At 35.0% G+C, this 23,878-nt stretch overlaps 1 protein-coding gene across 3 annotated transcripts in view; it reads right to left on the bottom strand.

The window, feature by feature from the left end:
- Nucleotides 1-12,741: 12,741 nt before the first annotated feature.
- Nucleotides 12,742-23,878, bottom strand: part of LOC144961930 (UTP--glucose-1-phosphate uridylyltransferase-like) — a 72,065-nt gene continuing 60,928 nt past the window's right edge. For all 3 annotated transcript variants that reach the window (XM_078894963.1, XM_078894954.1, XM_078894957.1), the window contains exons 9-15: nt 21,598-21,666; nt 21,151-21,182; nt 20,611-20,707; nt 20,179-20,257; nt 18,973-19,136; nt 17,114-17,218; nt 12,742-14,647 (exon numbers count right to left, since the gene is read on the bottom strand). In XM_078894963.1, coding sequence (XP_078751089.1) covers nt 14,540-14,647; nt 17,114-17,218; nt 18,973-19,136; nt 20,179-20,257; nt 20,611-20,707; nt 21,151-21,182; nt 21,598-21,666 — 654 coding nt within the window. In that variant the 3' untranslated portion in view covers nt 12,742-14,539. The remainder of the gene's footprint in view (nt 14,648-17,113; nt 17,219-18,972; nt 19,137-20,178; nt 20,258-20,610; nt 20,708-21,150; nt 21,183-21,597; nt 21,667-23,878) is intronic.

Below are 23,878 nucleotides of genomic sequence, written 5' to 3'. Positions count from 1 at the left end.
TTTTGAAGCCATTTAAAACGGACAGCAAAAGCACAGCATTGTTTTGATGCTTTGAAATTTAACACTGATTACATAGATCAAGAACCCTACTCATTCTGTTCACTCTCTTCTTGTACAATGAAGGCACAGAGTCGACTTCATTCCGCTCTTTGTTATTGATTTTGTTTTTTTAAAAAGTGTTTTACGGCACTTGCAACGCATTAAGGTCATATCAGCGCCATTAAAAAGGAAGAAAATGGGATAGTAAAAGTTCTAGAATTACAATTAAAGCACCCAAGAAAAGGTAAGACAAAGGGGAATTGACACTATCAAAGTACTTCGTTTGAGATCACTAAAAGTCTCATCCAGACACAAGCACTCCCCACTAAGAGGAATACACTCAAATGTTTTACAAAGCGTATATAATATAAAGAAAACATAATACAATGCAAAACAGAGAGATAATTTACAAGGAAAAAAATATCATCTCCCAAAACAAACTATACATTTGACTGTTTGCCTCTCAGCTAGAGTATCCAGCCAGGGCCAGGACAAAACCAAGTAATCTCATTCCAAGACAAAGACAGAGAGTGAGTTGGAAGACAGATATAAGGGGATAGAAGACGCAGTAAGTGCCTCCCTGCCCACTATGAGAGGCCAGGAACCCCACCCAGTTATTGATTTTGGACCTCAATTAGGTCTCATTTAAATATTAAGGGGTCCCGATAGCTCAGTTGGTAGAGTAATCGCTTCACAAGCAAAGGGGCCCAAGATTGATCCCGGTTGCAGTCAGGATTTCTTTCTGACCCCCCTGTCCACCCAGCTTTAATTAAATGGGTCTGTTAGATCTGGTGGAAGTACTTTGCTATAGACTAGCATCCTATCCAAAGGTAGCAAGCAATTGCTATTGTCCGTTTCGTGCTATAGAAACTGGGAACTCCAGCTCCACGGGCCTGGTGGCTCTGAAAGACTACTTTAAATATTGATGCTGTGCATTTAGGTAAACTACTCACACCATACACCAGCCCAATTAAACATACCAACCCACAAAACTTTTCTGGCCTCCAAGTAATTTGAGGCTCTTTGTAGTATACTTTTTTTGAATGTCTCTCGGGTTCATTTGTGTACAAGTTATAATGTGGATTTTGTAATTTTATGAATGTATCCCTTTTGTCTTGGATACTTTGCTTGTCTTGATGGGTTTCATAGTAAGGTCAGACTGGAGGCGCAAATGAGTGCGTTTTGGTCTATTTGTCCTCACTGATTTAAGTATAACTTTTTGTCTTAATCACACTTTGGTATTGAAAGGGCAAATAAAATCTGAAATCTTTTGACTATCCTATAATCTTCCTCGTATATCTATTGGCGTTGATTTGACCTAAAATTGGTCCTTGTGTGAGTGTGTCTTTGTGTAATTTATTTTAAGCTATAATTTTAAAACATAGTTTTGTTGAAAATCTTCATAAATACGATTAATTTCTTATTGGTAGAGTGCGTACTAAGTAGTATGGCAAATTTATTGTGGTCAGTATTTTCTCCATATGCATACAATGGAGTAAATTTTGTTTTTTATTTTTAAAAAGATTTCCTCATTTGTAAAGAAGTTTGTTCCAGACCAGTGGCTCAATTTTCAAGCTCTTTGGATTTACATGTATTCATCAACAGTTGAGGAAAATGTCCGGTATGGTTTGTACACCTTCAAGATAACCTGAGGCACTGATCAAGCTATTAATGGGTCTTGGACTTAATTATTTTAATCCCGAGGCACTTGTTTAGTTGTGAATCGGTCTTAGTTTTAGTGGGTCTTCGTTTTAGACGGCTTAATTAAACTGGATGGACTGAGTCATGAATGGGTTTTTTTACTTTTAGACTGATTAAACCTGAAGCACAGATTGAGTAATGAATAGGTATTAGTTTTAGACCCGATGAATTGGCCTTTATTTTCAGAAGGAGAATTTTTTGGGGTTTTATGGGCGTTTTTTGGTGGTTGTAATATCGTCTGAGCACAATTAAAGATTGGTTTATATATTTTATGAATTTTGTTTGATAACTGTAAATAAATTTAAAAATTAACTTGTGAGTAAAAATTGGTATTAATGCGAAGTTTTATGAGTTAAACTGCCACTAAGAATATGTTTGATTAATGAATTACCTAAGTATTACCATGGTATCACCAGGTTGTAGTCATTGGTAGGTAATAATTTGTTATATTTATGACTTCCTTAGTTTCATGCATATTATTGAATTTTTATGTGCAATACAAATACACCTTTTATTCTTTCCTTTTTTTTGAAAAAAACCCCAAAAAACAACCAAATAACCAGATAATTTATCTTTATGTTGCAAGAAAGTTTACCAATTTGTTCAGTGAAAATGATGAACAGAAGAAAAAATTCTATATATTAGCTTCTATAAAGAACACAATACAGTAGAGAACACTTATAACGAACATGCTTGAATCAAATTGATGGAAATAACGGACTCTTGTTTATAACTTTTTCCCCCTTGTGATTTCTTTTAAGTTACTGATATTTTTTTAACCATTTTTTTGTCTCGGCCTGTCCCTTTTATCCAAGCTTTATTGTATGAAGCTAGCATCCTGACCTCCCATAGTGGGCAGGGAGGTACATGCTGTGTCTTCTATCCCCCATACCCGTTTTCCAATTGTTTCCTGTCATTATCTTGGAATGAGATTTCATAGTTTTGTCCTGATCCTTGCTGGAGTTCCTTGGCTTGGAGGGAAACAGTCGAATGTATAGTTATAGTTTTTGGAGATTATATCTTTTTCCTTGTAAATCATCTCTCTGTTATGCATTGTATTATGTTAAGTTTACATATTATATTATATGATTGGTAAACATTTGAGTGTATTCCTTTTAGTTGGGACCTGTGCTTGTGTCTGGATGAGACTTTTAGGTGATCTCAAACTAAGTACTTTGGCGGTGTGCTCTTGGAATCTACATCTGTTGCCTATTTGAACCAATTCCCCTTTGTCTTACCTTTTCTTTTGTGCTTTAATTGTAGTTCTAGAACTTTTTACTATCCCATTTTCTTCCTTTTTACTGGCGCTGATATGACCTTAATGTGTTGCAAGCGCCGTAAAACCCTTAAAAACAAACAAACTAGCAACATTTTGAGTCAAAACCAAAAGGAAAAAGTCTCGTATAGGGCTATATATTATTTACCCCTTGCAACTCGACGTAGGGTAATAGTTTTTCTTTATGACAAATGAATGTTATTATTGAACATACACATCGCTTCAAACCAGTAGTTTGTTGGATTATTTAAATGCTGAAAGTAGCATTAATAGAAATTATGTGTGTTGTTTTTGTTTGTTTTTTGGGTTTTTTTTTTTCTGAGAATGAATAGTTTTATTTTATACTTAAACACCCAAAATTTCACATTTCTGATCATTGATTACATTCTCTTTGTGATATCCTGACAGAATGATATAATTTTAAGATGGTATGTCACAAATTGTACCTTCTTTTTCCTTTCTCAGAGCTCATTATTTCATTTTGAGAAGAAAAGAGTGTTTATGATTTAAATTCCAAGATTTAGGTTTTGCATTTATTTAATTTAAATGGAAAACAAGATTGTAATTGGTAAATATTTTAAGTTCAAGAATGTCCCAGTTTCTTGAACGAATGACGATAATATTTTTTAAAACTGCATTAAAACAAAACGAAACAAGTTTTTTTTTTTAATTTGTTGAGTGAGTGTTTAGCAGGTTATGGCAAAACCAAATGGCTTCACTCCAGAACAAGGATAAAAATCTATATAGAAATGTGGATAGACAACGGTAAATGATTGCCTAGGCCCACAAGGGCCCCCACTCATTGGCTAATTTAGCTCATATCAGGGGTAAGGTCCATAATTGATATGGCCCTTGGCCTTTTCCATGTTGCTTTGTGTCCGTGTTCTGTTGGTTTTACCGGGGCCTTTTCTGGAGTCTTTTTTGCTTTTGTTTTTAAGGGTTTTAAGGAGCTTGCAACACATAAATGTCATATCAGCGCCAATAAAATGGAAGAAAATGGGATAGTAAAAAGTTCCAGAATTACAATAAAGCACCCAAGAAAAGGGGAATTGGTTCAAATAGGAAACAGATTTTGATTCCAAGAGCACACTATCAAAGTACTTTGTTTGAGGTCACCAAAAAGTCTCACCTTGACACAAGCACAGGTCTCCACGAAGAGGAACACCTCATATATTTACAAATAATATATAAAATGTAAATAAAACATAATACAGTGCATTAGAGATGATTTACAAGACAAAAAATATCATCTTCCAAAAACTGGCAGGAACAACATGGGGAGCATCGCAAACTCTTGTGTTTATGTTTATGTTTTAAGGGTTTTACTGCGCTTGCAACACATTCAGGTTATATCAGCGCCAGTAAAAAGGAAGAAAATGGGATAGTAAAAAGTTCTAGAATTACAAATAAAGCACACAAGAAAAAGTAAGACATAGGGGAACTGGGAACAAATAGGGATCGGATGTAGATTCCAAGAGCACACTATCAAAGTACTTAGTTTGAGACCACCTATGTCTCATCCGGACACAAGCACAAAATCCAACAAAGAGAAATACACTCAAATGCTTACATTATAAATTCAAAATAAATATAATAATACATAACAGAGAGATGATTTACAAGGAAAAAAATATCTCCCAAAACAATAACAATGCATTTGACTATTTGCCTCCCAGCTAGGACTCCGGCCAGGGCCAGGACAAAACCAAGTAATCTCTGTTTTGTTTTGTTTTTAAGGGTTTTACGGCGCTTGCAACACATTAAGGTCATATCAGCGCCAGTAAAAAGGAAGAAAATGGGATAGTAAAAAGTTCTAGAATTACAATTAAAGCACAAAAGAAAAGGTAAGACAAAGAGGAACTGGTTCAAATAGGGAACAGATGTAGATTCCAAGAGCACACCGTCAAAGTACTTAGTTTGAGATCACCTAAAAGTCTCATCCAGACACAAGCACAGGTCTCAACTAAGAGGAATACAACAAATGTGTACCAATCATATAATATAATATGTAAACTAAACATAATACAATGCATAACAGTACAGAGAGATGATTTACAAGGAAAAAAATATCTCCCAAAACTATAACTATACATTCGACTGTTTCCCTCCCAGCCAAGGAACTCCGGCAAGGATCAGGACAAAACTAAGTAATCTCATTCCAAGACAATGACAGGAAACAATTGGAAAATGGGTATGGGGGGATAGAAGACACAGCATGTACCTCCCTGCCCACTATGGGAGGTCAGGATCCCCACCCAGCAAGTAATCTCATTCCAAGACAAAGACAGAAAGCATGTTGGAAAACAGATATAAGGGGATAGAAATAGAAGACACAGCATGTACCCCCTGCCCACTATGGGAGGTCAGGAACCCCACCCAGTCGCAAACTCTTCTCAGAACACCAACCCTGGCCCTTTGCTACAGTGTGCAGAATATTGTGCTCCTCTTTGGACGAGAAGTGCCCATACAAACCTTGTCGATGTGAAACTAAGAGACTCGATGCGAATAGTAACTGGATGCCTGAAATAAACCCCAACACAATGGCTGCACCACCCCACTTGAGGAGAGAGGATGCAACACAGAAATGGATGTCCAGAGCTGAAGAAGATAGTGGAACTCCTCTGCAAACACATATACTAAACTGCGCCCCCCAACATCAAGACTAAAATCTCGTTCACCTTTCTACCTATCAAAGAAAGAAAACTACAACACGCAAGAAGCCTGGTGTGAGGAATGGAAAAGGAATAAACCAACAGGAGGGGAACTAATTGAAGATCCCTGTAAAAGTCTCCCAGGTCTACAGGATCAACCAACAAAATACTGGGTAGCTGCAAATAGACTACAGTCAAAACGTACAAGAACAGCTGCCAACATGCACAAATGGGGGCTCCAGGAATCACCAACATGCCCAAAGTGCAACCAAGCACCACAAGATGCAAACCACCTCGTACTAGATTGCCCAGAGACAAAACTGGAAGGGGGATTTGAAACCATCAATAAATGTGATGATGACTTCCGAACCTGGATTGATACCTTGAACATAGAAGTGTAGCCGAACGATACTACTACTACTATCTTCCAAAACTAACTATACATTTAACTGTTTCCCTCCCAGCTAGGTATTCGACCAGGGCCAAGACAAAGGCAGAAAGCTTGTTGGAGTTTAAGTTTTTAAGTTTTTAAGGGTTTTACGGCGCTTGCAACACATTAAGGTCATATCAGCGCCAGTAAAAAGGAAGAAAATGGGATAGTAAAAAGTTCTAGAATTACAATAAAGCATCCAAGAAAAGGAAGACAAAGGGGAATTGGTTCAAATAGGAAACAGGTGTAGATTCCAAAAGCACTCTATCAAAGTATACTTAGTTTGAGATCACTAAAAGTCTCATCCAGACACAAGCACAGGTCCCCGCTAGGAGGAACGCACTCAAATGTTTTACAAATCATATATAATATAAAGAAAGCATAATACAGTTCATAGCAGAGAGATGATTTACAATGAAAAAAATATCATCTCCCAAAACAATAACTATGCATTTGACTGTTTCCCTCCCAACCAGGACTCCAGTCAGGGCCAGGACAAAACCAAGTAATCTCATTCCAAGACAAAGACAGAAAGCATGTTGGAAAACAGATATAAGGGGATAGAAGACAGTATGTACCCCCCTGCCCACTATGGGAGGTCAGGATCCCCACCCAGCAAAGCTTGTTGGAAAACCGATATAGGGGGATAGAAGACACAGTAAGTGCCTCCCTGCCCACTATGGGAGGTCAGGAACCCCATCCAGGAATCTTCTGTTGACAAACATATGGATTTATCTTTTTGTGAAAGACGATTTTTTTTCTTTGTAAATCATCAGAAACTAATGCAGAATATATTGGAGAGATGATTTACAATACAAAGAAAAGAATATTGTCCCTCACAAATATATATATATATATATATATATAAAATTATTCCATTAAAAGAACAGAAAGAGATATCGCACACCAGAGAAATAAATGGACCCTATCACTATCATTTGCCACGACAAAATAACCACTTTTTGTTATAAAGCGCATCAATTTACTTACATTAAGGATTTGGCAAGGGTTTCATTGTTGTGATGAGACCAGATTGAATATATTTTTTTGGTCTCTTTCCTTCCCTTTATTCACCCGCCCCCCCCCCCCCCCCCCCTTTCCCAGTTATCAGGGGGGAAGGCCTGCCCCTCCATCTTGGAGGGAATATCCACCATGACTTTTTGAATATGGTTGGTAAATGATTACACCTTTCATACACTATATAGACTATAGGCTACATTTAAAATCAGTCTGGAATTTCATTATTTTATTTTTCCCCTAATGCCATTTCAAAAAAGTTGACACAATAATATATACTATTATGGTAATTTGATAGAAGAGATAACATTTCAAAATAGAGTACATTTTTTTTTTAACGTAACAGAAAGGAAGGAGGGGTAAAATACATTTAAAATTTGTAAATAGGTCTATTTATCAATTTGTTAAAAGTAATCAAAATCAACAGGACAAAAGCAAACAACAGTACCACATATAACCATAAACAGGCATAGTAAAACAATCGTTTAGAATTAATACAGGTAGTTGAACTAAGCAGTTTTCTTTTCAGTTTATCCTTCCAGATCTGAACTATCGCCATTTATTGAAGTTTGATTTTATTTTATTTTTTTCTTCAAAATTTCATTCCTTTTAATTTTATAACTACATTATAACCACAACGCATTGTAGAATATTACATTATATTGACAAGAATAAGTTTAATTGATCACCAGAGATTCTTTTGTTGTTTTTAGGACTTTTACAGCGCTTGTGACACTTCAAGGTCATTTCTGCGCCAATAAAAAGAAAGATGATAGGGAAATGTTCTGGATCTGAAGTTAAAAGCATCAAAGAAAAAAAAGCAAGACAAAGGGGACTGGTTTAAACAGGGGACAGAAGATTTCATGAGCAATCTACCAATGTGCCTTCTTTGATATTACCTAAAAGTCCTATACAGGCACAAGCAAAGGATCCTGCTATGAATCTATGAAGGATATTAAAACAAATAACTATAGTAGTACAGTAGTCATCGCTTTTCTGCATGTACTGCATTACTGCACGCTATTCCTGGGTGACGGAATTTTTTTTCTACGAGGGTGAGTCAAAAACTAATGGGACTTTGCTTATTACTTTATAACAAATTGAATCGATACCATACATTATACCTCAAATTAAAGCTTGGCATTAGCCAAGTAGAATACCACTTCTCAACATAGTCTCTGCCTCTCTCAATAGCCACAGTCCACCTTTTTGTAAGGTCATGTATCCTGCCCTCGTAAAACTAAGTTGACTGAACTTTGAGCCAATTTTTCACTACTGTCTTGACTTTTCATCATCTTCAAAGCGATGTCCCCTCATTGCCTCCTTCAGTGGACCAAAATGATGAAAGTCAGAAAGAGTCAAGTCTGGTGAATTAATAAGGAGGGTGAGACAAGAGTTGTCCATCAAAATGATGCGATTACCTCCCTTTTCCTGGCACTTTGTGGAAGGGCATTTTCATGAAAAACAATACTCGTTCCATCTCCAAAGCCAATCTAACTCGTCAAATTCTTGCTTTCAGTTGCTTCAAGGTCTATTTGTACCATTCAGAGTTGACAGAAACTCCTGTGGTCTGTGATAGGAAACAACAAGGATTACACCTCTAATGTACCTAAACACTTGGCATAATTTTCCCAGCTGATATCTCAGTTTTGAAGTTTTTGGTCTTTGGGGAAGAGGGGTGTCGCCATTCCAATGATTGTCTCTTCGACAAGTTCAACCCACCTAAAACACTACCTCTACAAAACGCTGGAGTTTTATAGACACCAATACATTTAACAATGTTACTCGATGTTTCTTCCTTGAAAACAAGAAATTCAATGACAGCATTTGTCGCTGACGGACATCCATAGGGGCAGCCATTTTGAACTGTCATAACTTTGTCAAAATTTGACAGAATTAACATTTTTAACTTTTGGTTTAAAGAGTACATGTGTAAATTCAATTGAGTCAAAGGAGAAGGTTATTTCAGCGTAAGTAAAAAGTAAGATGATAGAAGAGTTAAACAGTTATCCCTGTTTGTTTTATGTTTTGTTTTTAAGGGTTTTACGGCGCTTGCAACACATTAAGGTCATATCAGCGCCAGTAAAAAGGAAAAAAATGGGATAGTAAAAAGTTCTAGAATTACAATCAAAGCACCCAAGAAATAGTAAGATATAGGGGAACTGGGAACAAATAGGGATCAGATGTAGATTCCAAGAGCATACCACCAATGCACTTAGTTTGAGATCACCTATAAGTCTCATCCAGACACAAGCACAAAATCCAACAAAGAGGAATACACTCAAATGCTTGCATTATACATTAAAAATAACAAATATAATAACACATAACAAAGAGATGATTTACAAGGAAAAAAATATCATCTCCCAAAACAATAACTATGCATTTGACTGTTTCTCTCCGAGTCAAGGACTCCGGCCAGGGTCGGGACAAAACCGAGCAATCTCACACCAAGACAAAAACAGAAAGCAAGTTGTTTGTTTTTGTTTTGTTTTTAAGGGTTTTACGGCGCTTGCAACACATTTAGGTTATATCAGCGCCAGTAAAAAGGAAGAAAATGGGATAGTAAAAAGTTCTAGAATTACAATTAAAGCACCCAAGAAAAAGTCAAGACAAAGGGGAACTGGGAACAAATAGGGATCAGATGTAAATTCCAAGAGCATACCACCAATGTACTCAGTTTGAGATCACCTATAAGTCTCATCCGGACACAAGCACAAAATCCAACATAGAGGAATACACTCAAATGCTTACATTATACATTCAAAATAATAATAATACATAACAGAGAGATGATTTACAAGGAAAAAAATATCATCTCCCAAAACAATAACTATGCATTTGACTGTTTCCCTCCCAGCTAGGATTCCAACCAGCGCCAGGACAAAACCAAGTTATCTCATTCCGAGACAAAGACAGAAAGCATGTTGGAAAACAGATATAAGGGGATAGAAGACACTGTATGTACCTCCCTGCCCACTATGGGAGGTCAGGAAAGCAAGTTGGAAAACAGATATAAGGGGATAGAAGACACGGTAAGTACCTCCCTGCCCACTGTGGAGGTAAGGAACCCCACCCAGCAGTTATCACTAATTAAGAAAAAAGTTCTAAAGATCCAAAAGCAATCTAAGCAATCTATCATTGTATCTTGTCTAACGTCCTACAACAGCACGATCATATGACTTTTGCCAAAAGGGATACACTCTAATACGTATTCAGCAAATAACTTATAAACAGAATAATAACATTATACACACATGCGCATGCATGCATACACAAATAATCATTTGCTTATCCCTCAGGCTACTGCAGTCAACAAGATTTTTTGCACTCTTAATGGAAGAAACTTTTTTTCACATAAAAATAAGTCGAACAAAATGTATGCCTGTAGAGAAAATTAGTGGTTCTATCAACTATTATTTTTTTTTTGTTTCAAAGATCATGATGTAGCAAATAAAATTGAATGCAAAGACTCAGACATGAAGTCATGATGTGAAATCAAGTTGTGGGAAAAGTACAAAATCCTCATTTTTCTTTCAAGGAAGACATTGTGATGAGACTTATATTTATATGGCACAGTTGTTTCAAACGACAGGCATATTTTTGTTTCATTTATCAGGTGAAACAGATTGGAAAATTGTAACTAATAAACTGGAACAGAATTGGTTGATAAATACAAGGAACTCCAGCTAAGAATGAGCTTTACATTCTCTATACATGCAGCTCGTTCAATCAATTGAGATTAACAATGAACAAAGTGGACATAAATGAATTCCACAATCAATTTGAGTTTCAAATTCTATTAAAATTTGAAATATCTTCTAGGTTGCTTTTTCAATTGATATGGTACTGACATGATACATGTCTTGAATAATGTCAAGAATAAATAAATTAATAACAACAACAACAATAACAACAATAATAATAATAATAATAATAACACTAATAATAATATGGATTTGATTAGATTTATACTATATGGGGGACCCAATTTTCAATGAAAGAAAGGAATATTTTTATTTTTAACACACGTAAAATATAACTGCATTTTTCTACACACGTATTGGTGTAAAAATACTGATCGGCATCCAGACAGAAAGGTTACACTGTGTGTGCCTAATCTGAGAGGATAATTATTAAAATGTTGCAATTTTCATTCCACACAAAGTATATTAATTACAGGACAGTACAAGAAATATTCTGAAAAAAAAAAAAAATGACAAAAGCTCATACAATAATTGAAACCGTTAAAACAGTAAAATACAACAACAAAAATTTGTGAAAAAAGAATCCGATACAATTTCTTGGTAGCATTGGAAATAGCACTCCATCGTCCGTTGTGCTGTTGAAAATAGTTTTATATACATATTTTTTTCCTCTTTTTTTTTTTTTTTGGGGGGGGGAGGGGGGGTGGGTCTGTGATCCGCTTATCATAGGACTAAATGTGAAACATATTATAATAATTGCTAAGCTTCAATAAACTATTGAAATGTAGAATTAATTAAACTGTTTAGTAGATATCCCAAGAATGTGGAATAACTAGACAAAAACAAAAGGAAATTAATATAATTTCCAGGAGTGAATATCGTACAAGTGATACAGCATAAACGTTTGATAATCTGCCATTCTTTAACACAACCTGGACTTTGTTATTTAGCTTGTTGGGTTTTGTTTTTTGTTTTGTTTTGTTTTTTTTTTTGGGGGGGGGGGGGTTGGGAGGAGGAGAGGGGTGGTTGTATTTGTTTTTTGTTTTTTCTCACATTTTTTTTACTTATACTTTTTTTTTTTTCCTTTACTCAAAATGTGTTATAAAATCCTTTCTCCATCCTGGTCAATATTTTATATTCTTCATAAATCACAATCAAAGCACTCAAGAGAAAGTGAGATTGTTTGTTGCTTTAGGTCTCTTCCAACACAATTGAGGTTATATGAGAGACCGCTGAAACAAAAAAACAAGCAATCTAACAAAAATAGTACAAATGTAAATCAAAATCATAACCTAAAGATATCATAAGCTAAATTATAAATAACCAAGAACAAACAGGCAGAAGATTTACAGAAAAAAAATTTCCCCTGTCAAAAATAAAATCACAAACCAAAGAAGCAGGATAGGCTAGTAAAGAGAAGAAGAAACGACATCACTATCGGATCGTACACCCATGCGAACATCATAGGTATATGATTCAAGGGTGATGCTCCCATCCAACCACCCGCGAGAAAGTGAGACAAAGGGGAATTGATTCAAATAGGGAGCACATGCAGATTCCAAGAGCATACTATCAATGTCCATGGTTTGAATCACCTTAAAGTCTCATCCAGACACCAGCACAGGATCCCACTAAGAGGAACAGACTCAAATGTTTACAGAATACATAACTAACAATGCACAACGGAGAGATGATTCACAGGAAAAAAATAACATCTCCCTAAACTATAACTATACATTTGACTGCTTACCTCCCAGTCAAGGTCTTTGACAAAACTAAATAACCCCATCCCAAGACAAATACAGAAAGCAACTCGGAAAACGGCTACACAGCGTGACCTCCTGCCCATCATAGGAGGTCAAAGGACCCCGCCCAGAAACCAATCCTTCAACCATAAAAAAAAGTCGCATCTCTTACAAATTCACTGGACTCTTGGCATTTTATTGATGGTGAAAAAGCCATGTTGTTATTTTAATATGTAAATGAATCATGTCTTGGTTAGTTCATAACATAGTGTGATAAATTCCTTGGCATAATTTAGCTTACTTATCTCCATGTAATAAAATTTGCCAATCTCTATCCTGATCCAAATCTGCGAAATTTTAAAGTGGTCATTTAGTTCTATGAAGGGTCAAGAGTGTTAGATTCCTTTTGCAATAAACAGACATTTGCTACCCTTAAGACATGATCCTTGGCTTATCACAAAGTACGAGCCACCAAATCATCTATTAAATGTTGGACAAATGGGTCACCAAAAAAAAAAGATAAAATAGATGATTCAAAACAGACCCATTAATTGTAACTCATTTGCTCTACCCACTGAACTATCAGGACGCCTGAATCAGAACGTGATCATGTCCACTGAACCAATCTGTGGATTGCACATGCCACAGATGAGTGTTTCTTAGGTGGGGAAAAAAATCCCAGAATTCATTAGTTATGGTGTCAATGGCATTATACTTTCTCATCAATTGTAGCAAAAGTGAGGGGCTCAGCAGTCAATTGGCTAGTGAAAGTTTGTGCAACATACAGCGCTACTTAAACTGGCTTTTTGTCTTGCTTTGACTTTGTCCCTATGGAACATGCCTTAGGACAAAGGCTGATACAAAGCATTACCTCATTGGAGATTCTCCTGGCCCATTCATGATATATGCTTGCTAATGCATAGTATACTTTTACACAATCCTTCTACTTGTAAGATGACGTAAACATAAGTAATAACATAAATGTGTTAAAACAATTAAACATTTATTACAGAACGATACATACTATTAGTAACTATACCTGGACGACTACTTACAAACACTTAAACACATAGATATATTTTCAAACTGCATCGAACAACTAGTCATTTCTATTTTCACACACAACCTCTCTCTCTCACGACTAAGAAATGGGACCGAACTGAAAATCCACTCAACCAAAGTCTGTGGGTTTAACATGTGACCAAAGGTTGAGGACAACTCTAAACTACATTAGCCACATCGGAGTAGGAGATAATATTTAAATTATCTCTCTTGGACCAACAGAAGATAAAAAACAAAACAATTATCGTGCAAGTTAACTTAACAACAGTGTCTCTATATCAAAGCCACATAAGTAGTTAAAAGATTATCTAAGTGTCAGCATGAAAACTGAGATGATTTACACAAACATATGCATCTTAAAGTTGTTTAGAGTGAAGCGATCAACATGAAACGTAAAATATTTAATAAAAATGAATATAACTCAGAAAATAACTTAGTCAGTAACAAGGAAACTTTGGAGCTCAAATACTTCTGCAGTCACAATGCAATAATTAAGTCCAGAAAAACGAGCAGATCTTCTCATGCCAAGATGGAAGATATAGCAAAGAAACAACAATCACCTTTTCCAGACAATGAGTATTGTAAGTTAATATTGTTTTCATTGTCAGCCAAGAAAGAGCTTGAAAACTAAATATTCATTGTTACAATAATCATTATTTTTCAATACTTTAACAATCTGCAGTTTCAATTTCAATAAACTTAGTATTTACTTTAACTTGAAACAAAATATAATTTCTTGTTCACATTTCTGAATCTACAAAGCAAACAACCAGTCATTAAACTAATTACACATTAACATCTCAAACAAAGGGTATATTTTGTCGTCATTAAAAAGGTGGGCATGAAGGTGGGTGTCCCAATTTCACACAACACTTGGAGGTTTTTCTTTGGTCTTATTTGATCATTTGTTCCTAGTGGTCCAGAATTCTCAAATTTCCAGACACAATCTTGTTTTCTAGGATGGAACCCATTGGAATATCAATCTTTTCTCCGTGGTTTGCAATGATGATGACTGTACCCTAAAAATAAATCATCAAAGCGTGTATAAGTCATTTCAAAACATTTGTTTATCGAAAGTAGGTATTAGAATAATACAGACAAGATTCAGAAAAAGGCAAAGTGAGAGAGAAAAATAGATCAACATAAGTTCAGGTTAGTTTGTTTTTAAGGGTTTTACGGCACTTGCAATACATTAAGGTCATATCAGCGCCAGTAAAAAGGAAGAAAATGGGATAGTAAAAAGTTCTAGAATCACAATTAAAGCACCCAAGAAAAGGTAAGACAAAGGGCAATTGATTCAAATAAGAAACAGGTGTAGATTCCAAGAGCACACTATCAAAGTACTTAGTTTGAGATCACTAAAAGTCTCATCCAGACACAAGCACATGTCACCACTAAGAGGAATACACTCAAATGTTTTACAAATCGTATATAATATAAAGAAAACATAATACAATGTATAACAGAGAGATGATTTACAAGGAAAAAAATATCATCTCCCAAAACTAACTATACATTTGACTGTTTCCCTCTCAGCTAAAGTATCCAGCCAGGGCCAGGACAAAACCAAGTAATCTCATTCCAAGACAAAGACAGAGTGAGTTGGAAGACAGATATAAGGGGATAGAAGACACAGTAAGTGCCTCCCTGCCCACTATGGGAGGCCAGGAACCCCATCCAGAAGTTCAGTTAGAGATGAAATAGACAAAAGCTCTGTTTTTGTTTTTTATTTGTTTTTAAGGGTTTTACGGCGCTTGCAACACATATAGGTTATATCAGCGCCAGTAAAAAGGAAGAAAATGATAGTAAAAAATTCTAGAATTAAAATTAAAGCACCCAAGAAAAGGTAAGACAAAGGGGAACTGGGAACAAATAGGGATCAGATGTAAATTCTAAGAGCATACCACCAATGTACTTTGAGATCACCTATAAGTCTCATCCGGACACAAGCACAAAATCCAACAGAGAGGAGTACACTCAAACGTTTACATTATACACTAAAAACAACAAATATAATAGTACATAATAGAGAGATGATTTGCAAGGAAAAAAATATCATCTCCCAAAACAATAACTATGCATTTCACTGTTTTCCTCCCAGCCAAGAGTCCAACCAGGGCCAGGACAAAACCAAGTAACCTCATTCCAAGACAAAGACAGAAAGCATGTTGGAAAACAGATATAAGGGGATAGAAGACACAGTTTGGACCTCCCTGCCCACTATGGGAGGTCAGGATCCCCACCCAGGACAAAGCTCTCAAGTACCAAAACAAAAACAAAAAATAATAATAACAAATAGATAAATAAATAAATATAAAAATATATATTGTTCATAAATCAATTTCTGATATCATTGGATCGCTAAGTGATCAGGTTTTAAAAATTTTCCCTAAACATATTAAGTTCAAGTCATGGCTTCTGAAAGAGTCTTTAAAAAAAAAAAACAACTAAAAAACGTGAGGGAGGGGGGGGGGGGCAAATGGTTCAGTTGAGCACTTGCTTCACAGGGAATGGGTTCAGTCCCAAAGAAAGTCAGGATTTTTTTCTGTCCCCCTGTCCTTACTCTACGAGGATTATGTAGCTAGATCTGTTGTATTTGGCTAAAAAGTACTTTGCATTTGACTAGCATCCTATCCTAGCAAGCAATCGATATTGTGCGTTTAGCGCTATAAAAGCCAAGATAGACTACTGTTTTTAAAATCTTATCTACAACATTTTTATATTGACAATATTCAAAACTGATTATGCATAGTTATTTTAATAATAGAATCAATTGGTTATATCCATTCATACAGTATAGTGCATTTAAGTTATTGATTTACTTATTTCTCTATCTAAATAATTTAAAAAATTACACCCTTCCCCCATGGCTTTGTGAGATGCCTTCGTCGAAGCAGTTCATTAAGCAATGTAGAAAACCCATCAAACAAACATCTGATATCAACAGGAGTCACCCATGTTGTCCAGAGTGAGCAAATAGGGGGTTAATAAACAAAATTGTATGTAGCAGGGTTCAACCCAGGACCTTCCATGTCACAGTGCAATGCCTTAGCCACTAAGTGCGGCTATGTGGTCTAGTGGTATGACACTCGCTTTCGGATCGGAAGGTCCTGGGTTCGAACCTCGTGCTCTGCACATAGTTGAGTCCTTGGTAAAGGCTCTTTACTCACAAACTCTCACCTTACTCAGGTGTAAAATGAGAACCTGACGGCTGACAGTGTTGTCTCTGTCGGAAAAATTGTAATATTGCCAAACAGGCGTCATGTCTCCTTCTGCATGTTATGAGTTGTTGTTGGTCAGGACCCTTTCTAAAGTGCTTTGAGCATGTTTAATGGATATTGCGCTATATAAAAGCTCAAGGTTTAAAAAAAAATATATATATATATATATATAAATAAATAATTTATTATCGCATCAACAATTCTACTATGAGAATTTTAAAAGAACCCTATAGTATAGATAATAGATATCTAATCAAAACTCACCCTGAGTGTTACACCTTTTCCAAAGTTCACATTTCCTGCTACAGTCAAGTGATCTAGTTCTATAATATCAGGAATCGTTGCAAATCTTCTTAGAAAATCAGATACCTGTATGAAAAATAATGATGAAAAGTTATTAAGAGCTAACTGTATTTAAATACTTTGAAAAAAAAAATATGTGGTTCCTTTTTCATACTAAAATTTTTGTACTTTCTTTCTCAATTGATATTTTGGTATCTTTTGTGATTCAAGCAACCCAATTTTCTCAGCTTTAGGCATTCTCACTTCAGTGTGTTGTGAAAGATAACCGACTTTTCTCCTTGGGAACTCTACATCTATAATGTTAGAAAATGTTGCAATCCGTTACAGTTTGCTTGGTGACAAGTAGCTGATCTTTAACAGCATTAAGAGATGTTCATAATTCAGGCTTGGAGTAATACAATACAATATAAATATCTTAGCTATATTGCTAAGTACTGCTTTGTTGATATCAGATGATAACTATACAATAAAACATGTATGAGTGATTCCATAAACTTCTATAAGTTTTCCTTTTTTTAAAAAAAAAAACATCAGTTGACAAATGCAGTACGACATAAGTAATGGAATGTAAATTAATGTAATAATTGATTTATATAGTGCACAAAATCCACAAAGTGCTCTAAGGCGCAACAAATGCTAAGAGAATAAGTCACACAAAACGCAAAGTATATTACTACTCAAAGGCCTGTCAGAATAAGAATGTTTTCAAAAGTTTCCTATGATTACTGAGCTCGGGGGGACATCTTTGATTCCTTTATCTGATTTGTTCCACTAGTGGAAAACCTGCAATATTTGTGGAGAAATAAAGGCTATTATGAACTGGCAGTCATCTATTTTAATAATTATACTACTGAATTGAGGAAACAAACATACCTAGATCGAGACAAATCTTTTGAGCTGTTAACTATCAAAACAGGCACTGTAATAAAGTCTGTAACTATGTGCAAGCAAAAGAATTTGGCAATGGGTAGCGATTCCCTTTAGATTACGTTCACACTACTTTCAACTTAATCAATTCTTATCAGATAATTAATGACTGAAGATAATGTCAGAAAATTTAGTAGTTTTAGATTTAATATTTCAATTTAAGATTAGTAAATAATTTGAATAATTCTAATCAAATTGACTAATATGATAAATTTTGATGAAGATTTTTATTTTTAGGTATAAATTTAATTTTAAATAAATCACTCTACCTTTTATAGATTAAAGCTTAGAATTTTTTTTATTAATTTTTTTTTTTAATAAGGGAGTTAACTCTTTATACATGAGTGACATCGGCGACTGAGGTAGTTAAATAAATGGAGAAATAGCAGTATTTTTGAATAAGTAAAGGCTATTACTAACAGGCACTCATCTATTTTAATTATTATACAACTGTATTGTGGAAATAAACATAGATCCAAAATCAAGAAAGGGTTGGAAGTTACTCGTTTTTCAATCTGTGAAAAACAGTTTAATAATTTTTAGATTTGCCAGTAATTCTGTGCTCGATGATAAAAAAAATTAATATTGGCTGTACAGCACAATGTTGATCCCCAACCCTATTTTTTAAAAAGAATAGATACTTTTGGGGCCCAACAGAACAAGAGAGAGTTTACATATTGGAACATTAATCAGTTGTTCATTTTGAGATCAGAGTGGTCTAGTAAGTGCATACAATTCAAGAAGCAATTAAGTTTACTTGAACGATGAAAGTCATATTATGACTTGACTGTAAAATACTATAATATAATATTACAATATATGTATTTGGGTTTACCTGCACAAAACATTTATGAAGTATAAACAAACATCCTTAAATCAAACAATTCAAATACCTTTGAGAATTCTACACCTAGCTTGACCAGAGGAACACTGGGAAATGATCTTTTTGGAGACATCTCAAGGGCTCCCGTTTTCATAGCATACAAGTTGCTCATGACTATCAATAAGTCGGATGTTGTCTTAACGGGTAAGAAACGACTCCTGGGCACATTCACACCTTGAATTGAAATCAAATACTGCACCATATATAGTTGTCTTGTTTTTGGAAGGATTTTATATGTTCCATTATTATTATCTTTATATCATCATTATCATCAGTATCATCATCATCATCATTCATATCATAAAAATTATTTTTTAAAAACAAACTAAACAAAATATAATCATCATTATAATAATTTTTCTTTTTTAAAACAAAAAATAAAAACAGCCTTTTCTCCATCAACGAGTTAAATATCTAATTAATCATAAACATTTTGTACACACACACACGCACACTCTCTCTCTCTCTCTCTCTCTCTCTCTCTCTCTCTCTCTCTCTCTCTCTCTCTCTCTCTCTCTCTCTCTCTCTCTCTCTCTCTCTCTCTCTCTCTCTCTCTCCCTCTCCCTCTCTCTCTCTCTCTCTCTCCCCTCTCATTTCTGGATGTACAGAAGTATAGCTGAACCTCTTCATTACTAGTGTAGTAATCATGAAGAAAAAATAGGCCACTACAGCAGACCTGCAACCCTTCATATTCCAAAAGTGGAATCAGAAGGTCAGAAAACAGTAATTTGAGACAAAAAATAGGAATTTTTTAGCAATGGATAATTCTGTATCGAAATGACCACAAAATTTGCCACCAAACATATAAAGACAGTATTCCGGCACAGCTGGCAAAACTGCATATCAGATGAAATGGGGAAGAGAGAAAGGAGAGCAATTTATTTTCCTACTTAATTCCCTTTTGGAAATCATTTTTAAAAGTTCACTTTATTAACCCCCCCCCCCCCCCCCCCCCTCCATTTTTTTCTTCTTACCATCACCATCATTTACTATTAATATTTTTGAAAATCGGAATTTAAGAGACAATGCTGGAATTATAGAAAAGTAAGAGTGACTATATGAATTATTCCGCCAAAAGTGGAAGGGTTGGCAGGTATGTTACAGGCATGTGGCTGGAAGGAAAGGATTTTAAAACAATTTTTAAAAATTCATATATGTTACACACACTGGTGACCATTAAGCAGGATGGATACTTCTATCAAATATCCAAACTTACCGAGAGCACTGTCAAAACTTTTAATTGCTGCTCCCACAGCTGTTTCTAATTGGATCACATTCATACCAGAGTCTAAAGTCTGAAAGAGAAGTATTTAAAAACAAGGATTCAGCTGATTTTATTGACCGAATTGGTTTATCAGCATTAAGCTTACTTGATATTGATAATAATTAATTTGAATATGTATCATGAAATTCTAAATGGTTTATAAATTAATTGTTTGCCAGCTGAGAATTTGATTAATAAAATGAGAAATAGCCATTTACTGATAAATTAGTGTCAGTTAAACACTGAGCAAATTAAAACAATGGAATAATATATATACGATCTGAAATATTACAAATTAATATAAATAAACAGAAACTATACAACTGTTACACACAATCGACTGTGAAGTAACAGACTAAAATAGCACGAAACAAAATCGATTACCTTGTTGTTGACAATGATTTCCATGTGAAGGGTTTGTTCCTCTATATTTCTTTTGATGGCTTTTAAACTTATCCATAAATTATTGGTGTTGAAAATTCTGGAGAGGAAAACACGAATGATAGTGATCATAGCTTTTAGGGGAGGAAATGTTTAAAAATTCCATTCCATAGTTATATTGTTAGTTATTTAATTTGCATTTAATGCACTTCTGAGAGTTTAATTTCATCTAAATACCATTTGGTTTATCACTAATTTGATTCAAGACGAAATGAAAAGGCTTTAAATTAAATTGACGGTACAAAAAAAAAGGTTCTTGAACCTTTTTTCTTTGTTTTTTTGTTTGTTTTGTTTTTTTCAGGGGGGGGGGTGTTTGTTTATTTGGGGGGAGGGGGTGTGAGGAAAAGTAAAGCAAGTAAAAAAAAATGAAATGAAAAAAAAAAAACATTATCAATTCCAAAAGGTAGTGATTAAGAGCAATTGGACCATTGAAGATGGGTAATTTTCAAATATTGACTTTTGGAGATAATATAAAAAACTCACTTGAACTTGCTAACACTCTTGAACTCATCAACCTTAGATACAAAACAATAAAGAATCAATTACACTACATTTTCTGAGTTAACACTTCTAATAAAAGGTTGAGCAAACATTTCTAATGACAGATTGAACGGGTATTAACTGAAGTAAAACAAAATTTTATTTAGTTTTATCCAGAACACAGCTTTTACAATTAGGTACTGAGTAAAATTAAAAGTTTTTCTTGCTATCATTAAAGACAAATCGAAATGCAAATAATTATCCATTATTTTATTTAATCAAACATGCTGAACTAAAGACAAATCATCTTTGTTTGCTTTTTTATTTTAATTCTATTTATTCATCCATTTACACTTTTTAAAAAATTCTCCATATCTATTATCCTTAATGACGCATACAAAAACTGCAATTTTCATGTATGTGAAAATGTAACATGGGACTTTTACTTACATTATCAGGTGGTACTTGTGCGAATTCCAGCAGTCTCATTTTGCCCTCATATTCAATCAAAGTACCTCCCTAGAGAGAAAAAAGAGATATATTCAAGTGATCAAATTATATGTGACGTAAAAAGGAATTGATTACTGTATCACATTGACCCATTTTGGTTTATCATAGACATTGTTCCGCTATTGCATAAATCCCCTGTGACCGTTTCAGACGTGGAACAAACTTCAATATTTTGTAATTGGTCAAAAAATGTGTATTCAATCAACAAGATATTCAGAGTGTTTGAACCTTCTTGCTGTTCCATCTTATTATGGGCCAAGCCAGTTTATTGAAACAACTCAGTTCCCGACAAAGCGTCCCAATTAAATGACGGTTTTGGAATTGAGCAATTTTTTCAGATTTACCATGGCCCACTCTGCATTTATCATGGCCATGAATGTGACGATGGCGGTCGATGACACTGACAAGGGATACCAGTAAATTCTATTGTTCACATCTCTGTGATGACTATGATGAATTGTTCGTCCACACCCGATTGGCTGTCGCAATAGACACAAACAGGGGATACAGGTAAATTCTACTGTTCACACCTCTGTGATGGATGGTACGACCACACACCCAGTAGCCCGGCCCATGAGACTCATTTGTATTTTCTGAATCATTGTTTTAAATGATTGAAGACAACGGAAATGCTCTTTTATGGGGACCGTCATTGTCAAATTTCGTCCCTTATAAGCAGCGGGTTGTCCCACTTAAGTGGCTTGGGAATTTTAATTATACAGAAAAAATTCTGTTCCCAAGAAATCGTCCCCATAAAGTGGCATCCCCAATATTGGCTTGGACTGTAAATACCAACTAAACATTGATGCTATTTTACCCAATGAGCATCATTTAACCAATTGAGCACGGTAAAATTACACCAATATGCGTTGTGTATGATATTGATTTTATTGACTATTATTTTTCTTTCATGTCAACATCAAGTGGTGCTTGTGTAAAAAGAAGCAAATCCAATTGCCCTCAAATAAACTGCCTCCTTAAAGGCACAGAAGCATTATTTGGAGAAAAAAAATATGTCGAGAGTATTTATCCAAATTATGATATGTTGAAAATGATAATTTATAGCCTTTACTGTCGAACTTCAAATCCTCTTAATTTTTATTTTAAAAAATGATCATTAAGCCCATAGAGGCCCGCTTCCCCTGGAGTCGCCCGCGACTGTTGAGGCCCGCATCGCCTGTCATCGCCCGCGGCCCCCGAGAAAAAACGGATCATGTTTACTTTGTTATTGCAACGGATCACTTCGTTTTATTCTAAACCGGAAACATCGTAAACGTAATGCGATCGTTCTATTTCCTTTTCCTTTTTACCGCACGTTTATATCGTTGATAGCATGTGAGTAATCGAATTCAGAAAAATGGCATTCCCGTACCTCACGAGTTTACTGCGTGGCGCTAGAAATGATGTTTTGGAGAGTGGTGTAGACAATGAAGAGGATTTTGGAAATGAAAGCGATATCGAACTAGAAAGAGAAGATGTAAACGATGGTGGAGATGGACAAGACGAGGCGTTAGCACCCGATCAAGGTGATTCGGACACTGAATCGGAGTCCGAGATTGACGAAAATGACGGGAATGGGGGTGCGGGGAACGAGTTTTTTTTTTTTAAATATTTTTTTCCCCAATTTATTGAAATCAAAACATGTCATGTTATATATCATTCGAAAGCAAATTTATCTGGCTATAAAAAGGAATTAAAATTATAATTTTATGTCATTTGGTTCTCGTTTAATAATTTTTTAACTTTGTGTTGGTATTTTTTTGTTAAGAGTTATGCCCCTTACACTGGGCCTCAGGGGAATTTTTTTTAGTAAACACCGGGCCTCTATGGGTTAAGCCCATCTGAGGTAATGTGGCGATTACTCCACATGAGGTAAAGCGGCAAAAAATTTCACATGAATGAAGCCTTGTGAAAGCTTTCAGGATGGTGAATCGGAAAATGAACTACACATAACAAAAACCATATACAGAGTTCACACACATCTGTTATGTTACATCATCTAAAAGGTTATTGGCAAATACGGTTTATAAGGAAAAGAAAATGTGTTTTGCTCATTTACTTCTAAATAGGCATTTCCCAACTATGTTTTTAACAGCTTAAGAATCACAATTTCTTTTGTCTTTATCTTGAAGTATTTTTTTCTTCAAAACTTCTCGATTTTCGCAACAAATGAGTTTGGGCTAAGTAATGATGATAATAATAAGAATAATGATAATAATAA

Source organism: Berghia stephanieae, chromosome 1, assembly GCF_034508935.2.
Source record: "Berghia stephanieae isolate SIO BIC M18660-M18661 chromosome 1, UCSD_Bste_1.3, whole genome shotgun sequence".
Taxonomy (NCBI): domain Eukaryota; kingdom Metazoa; phylum Mollusca; class Gastropoda; order Nudibranchia; family Aeolidiidae; genus Berghia; species Berghia stephanieae.
This window is presented reverse-complemented; position numbering and strand designations above follow the sequence as displayed.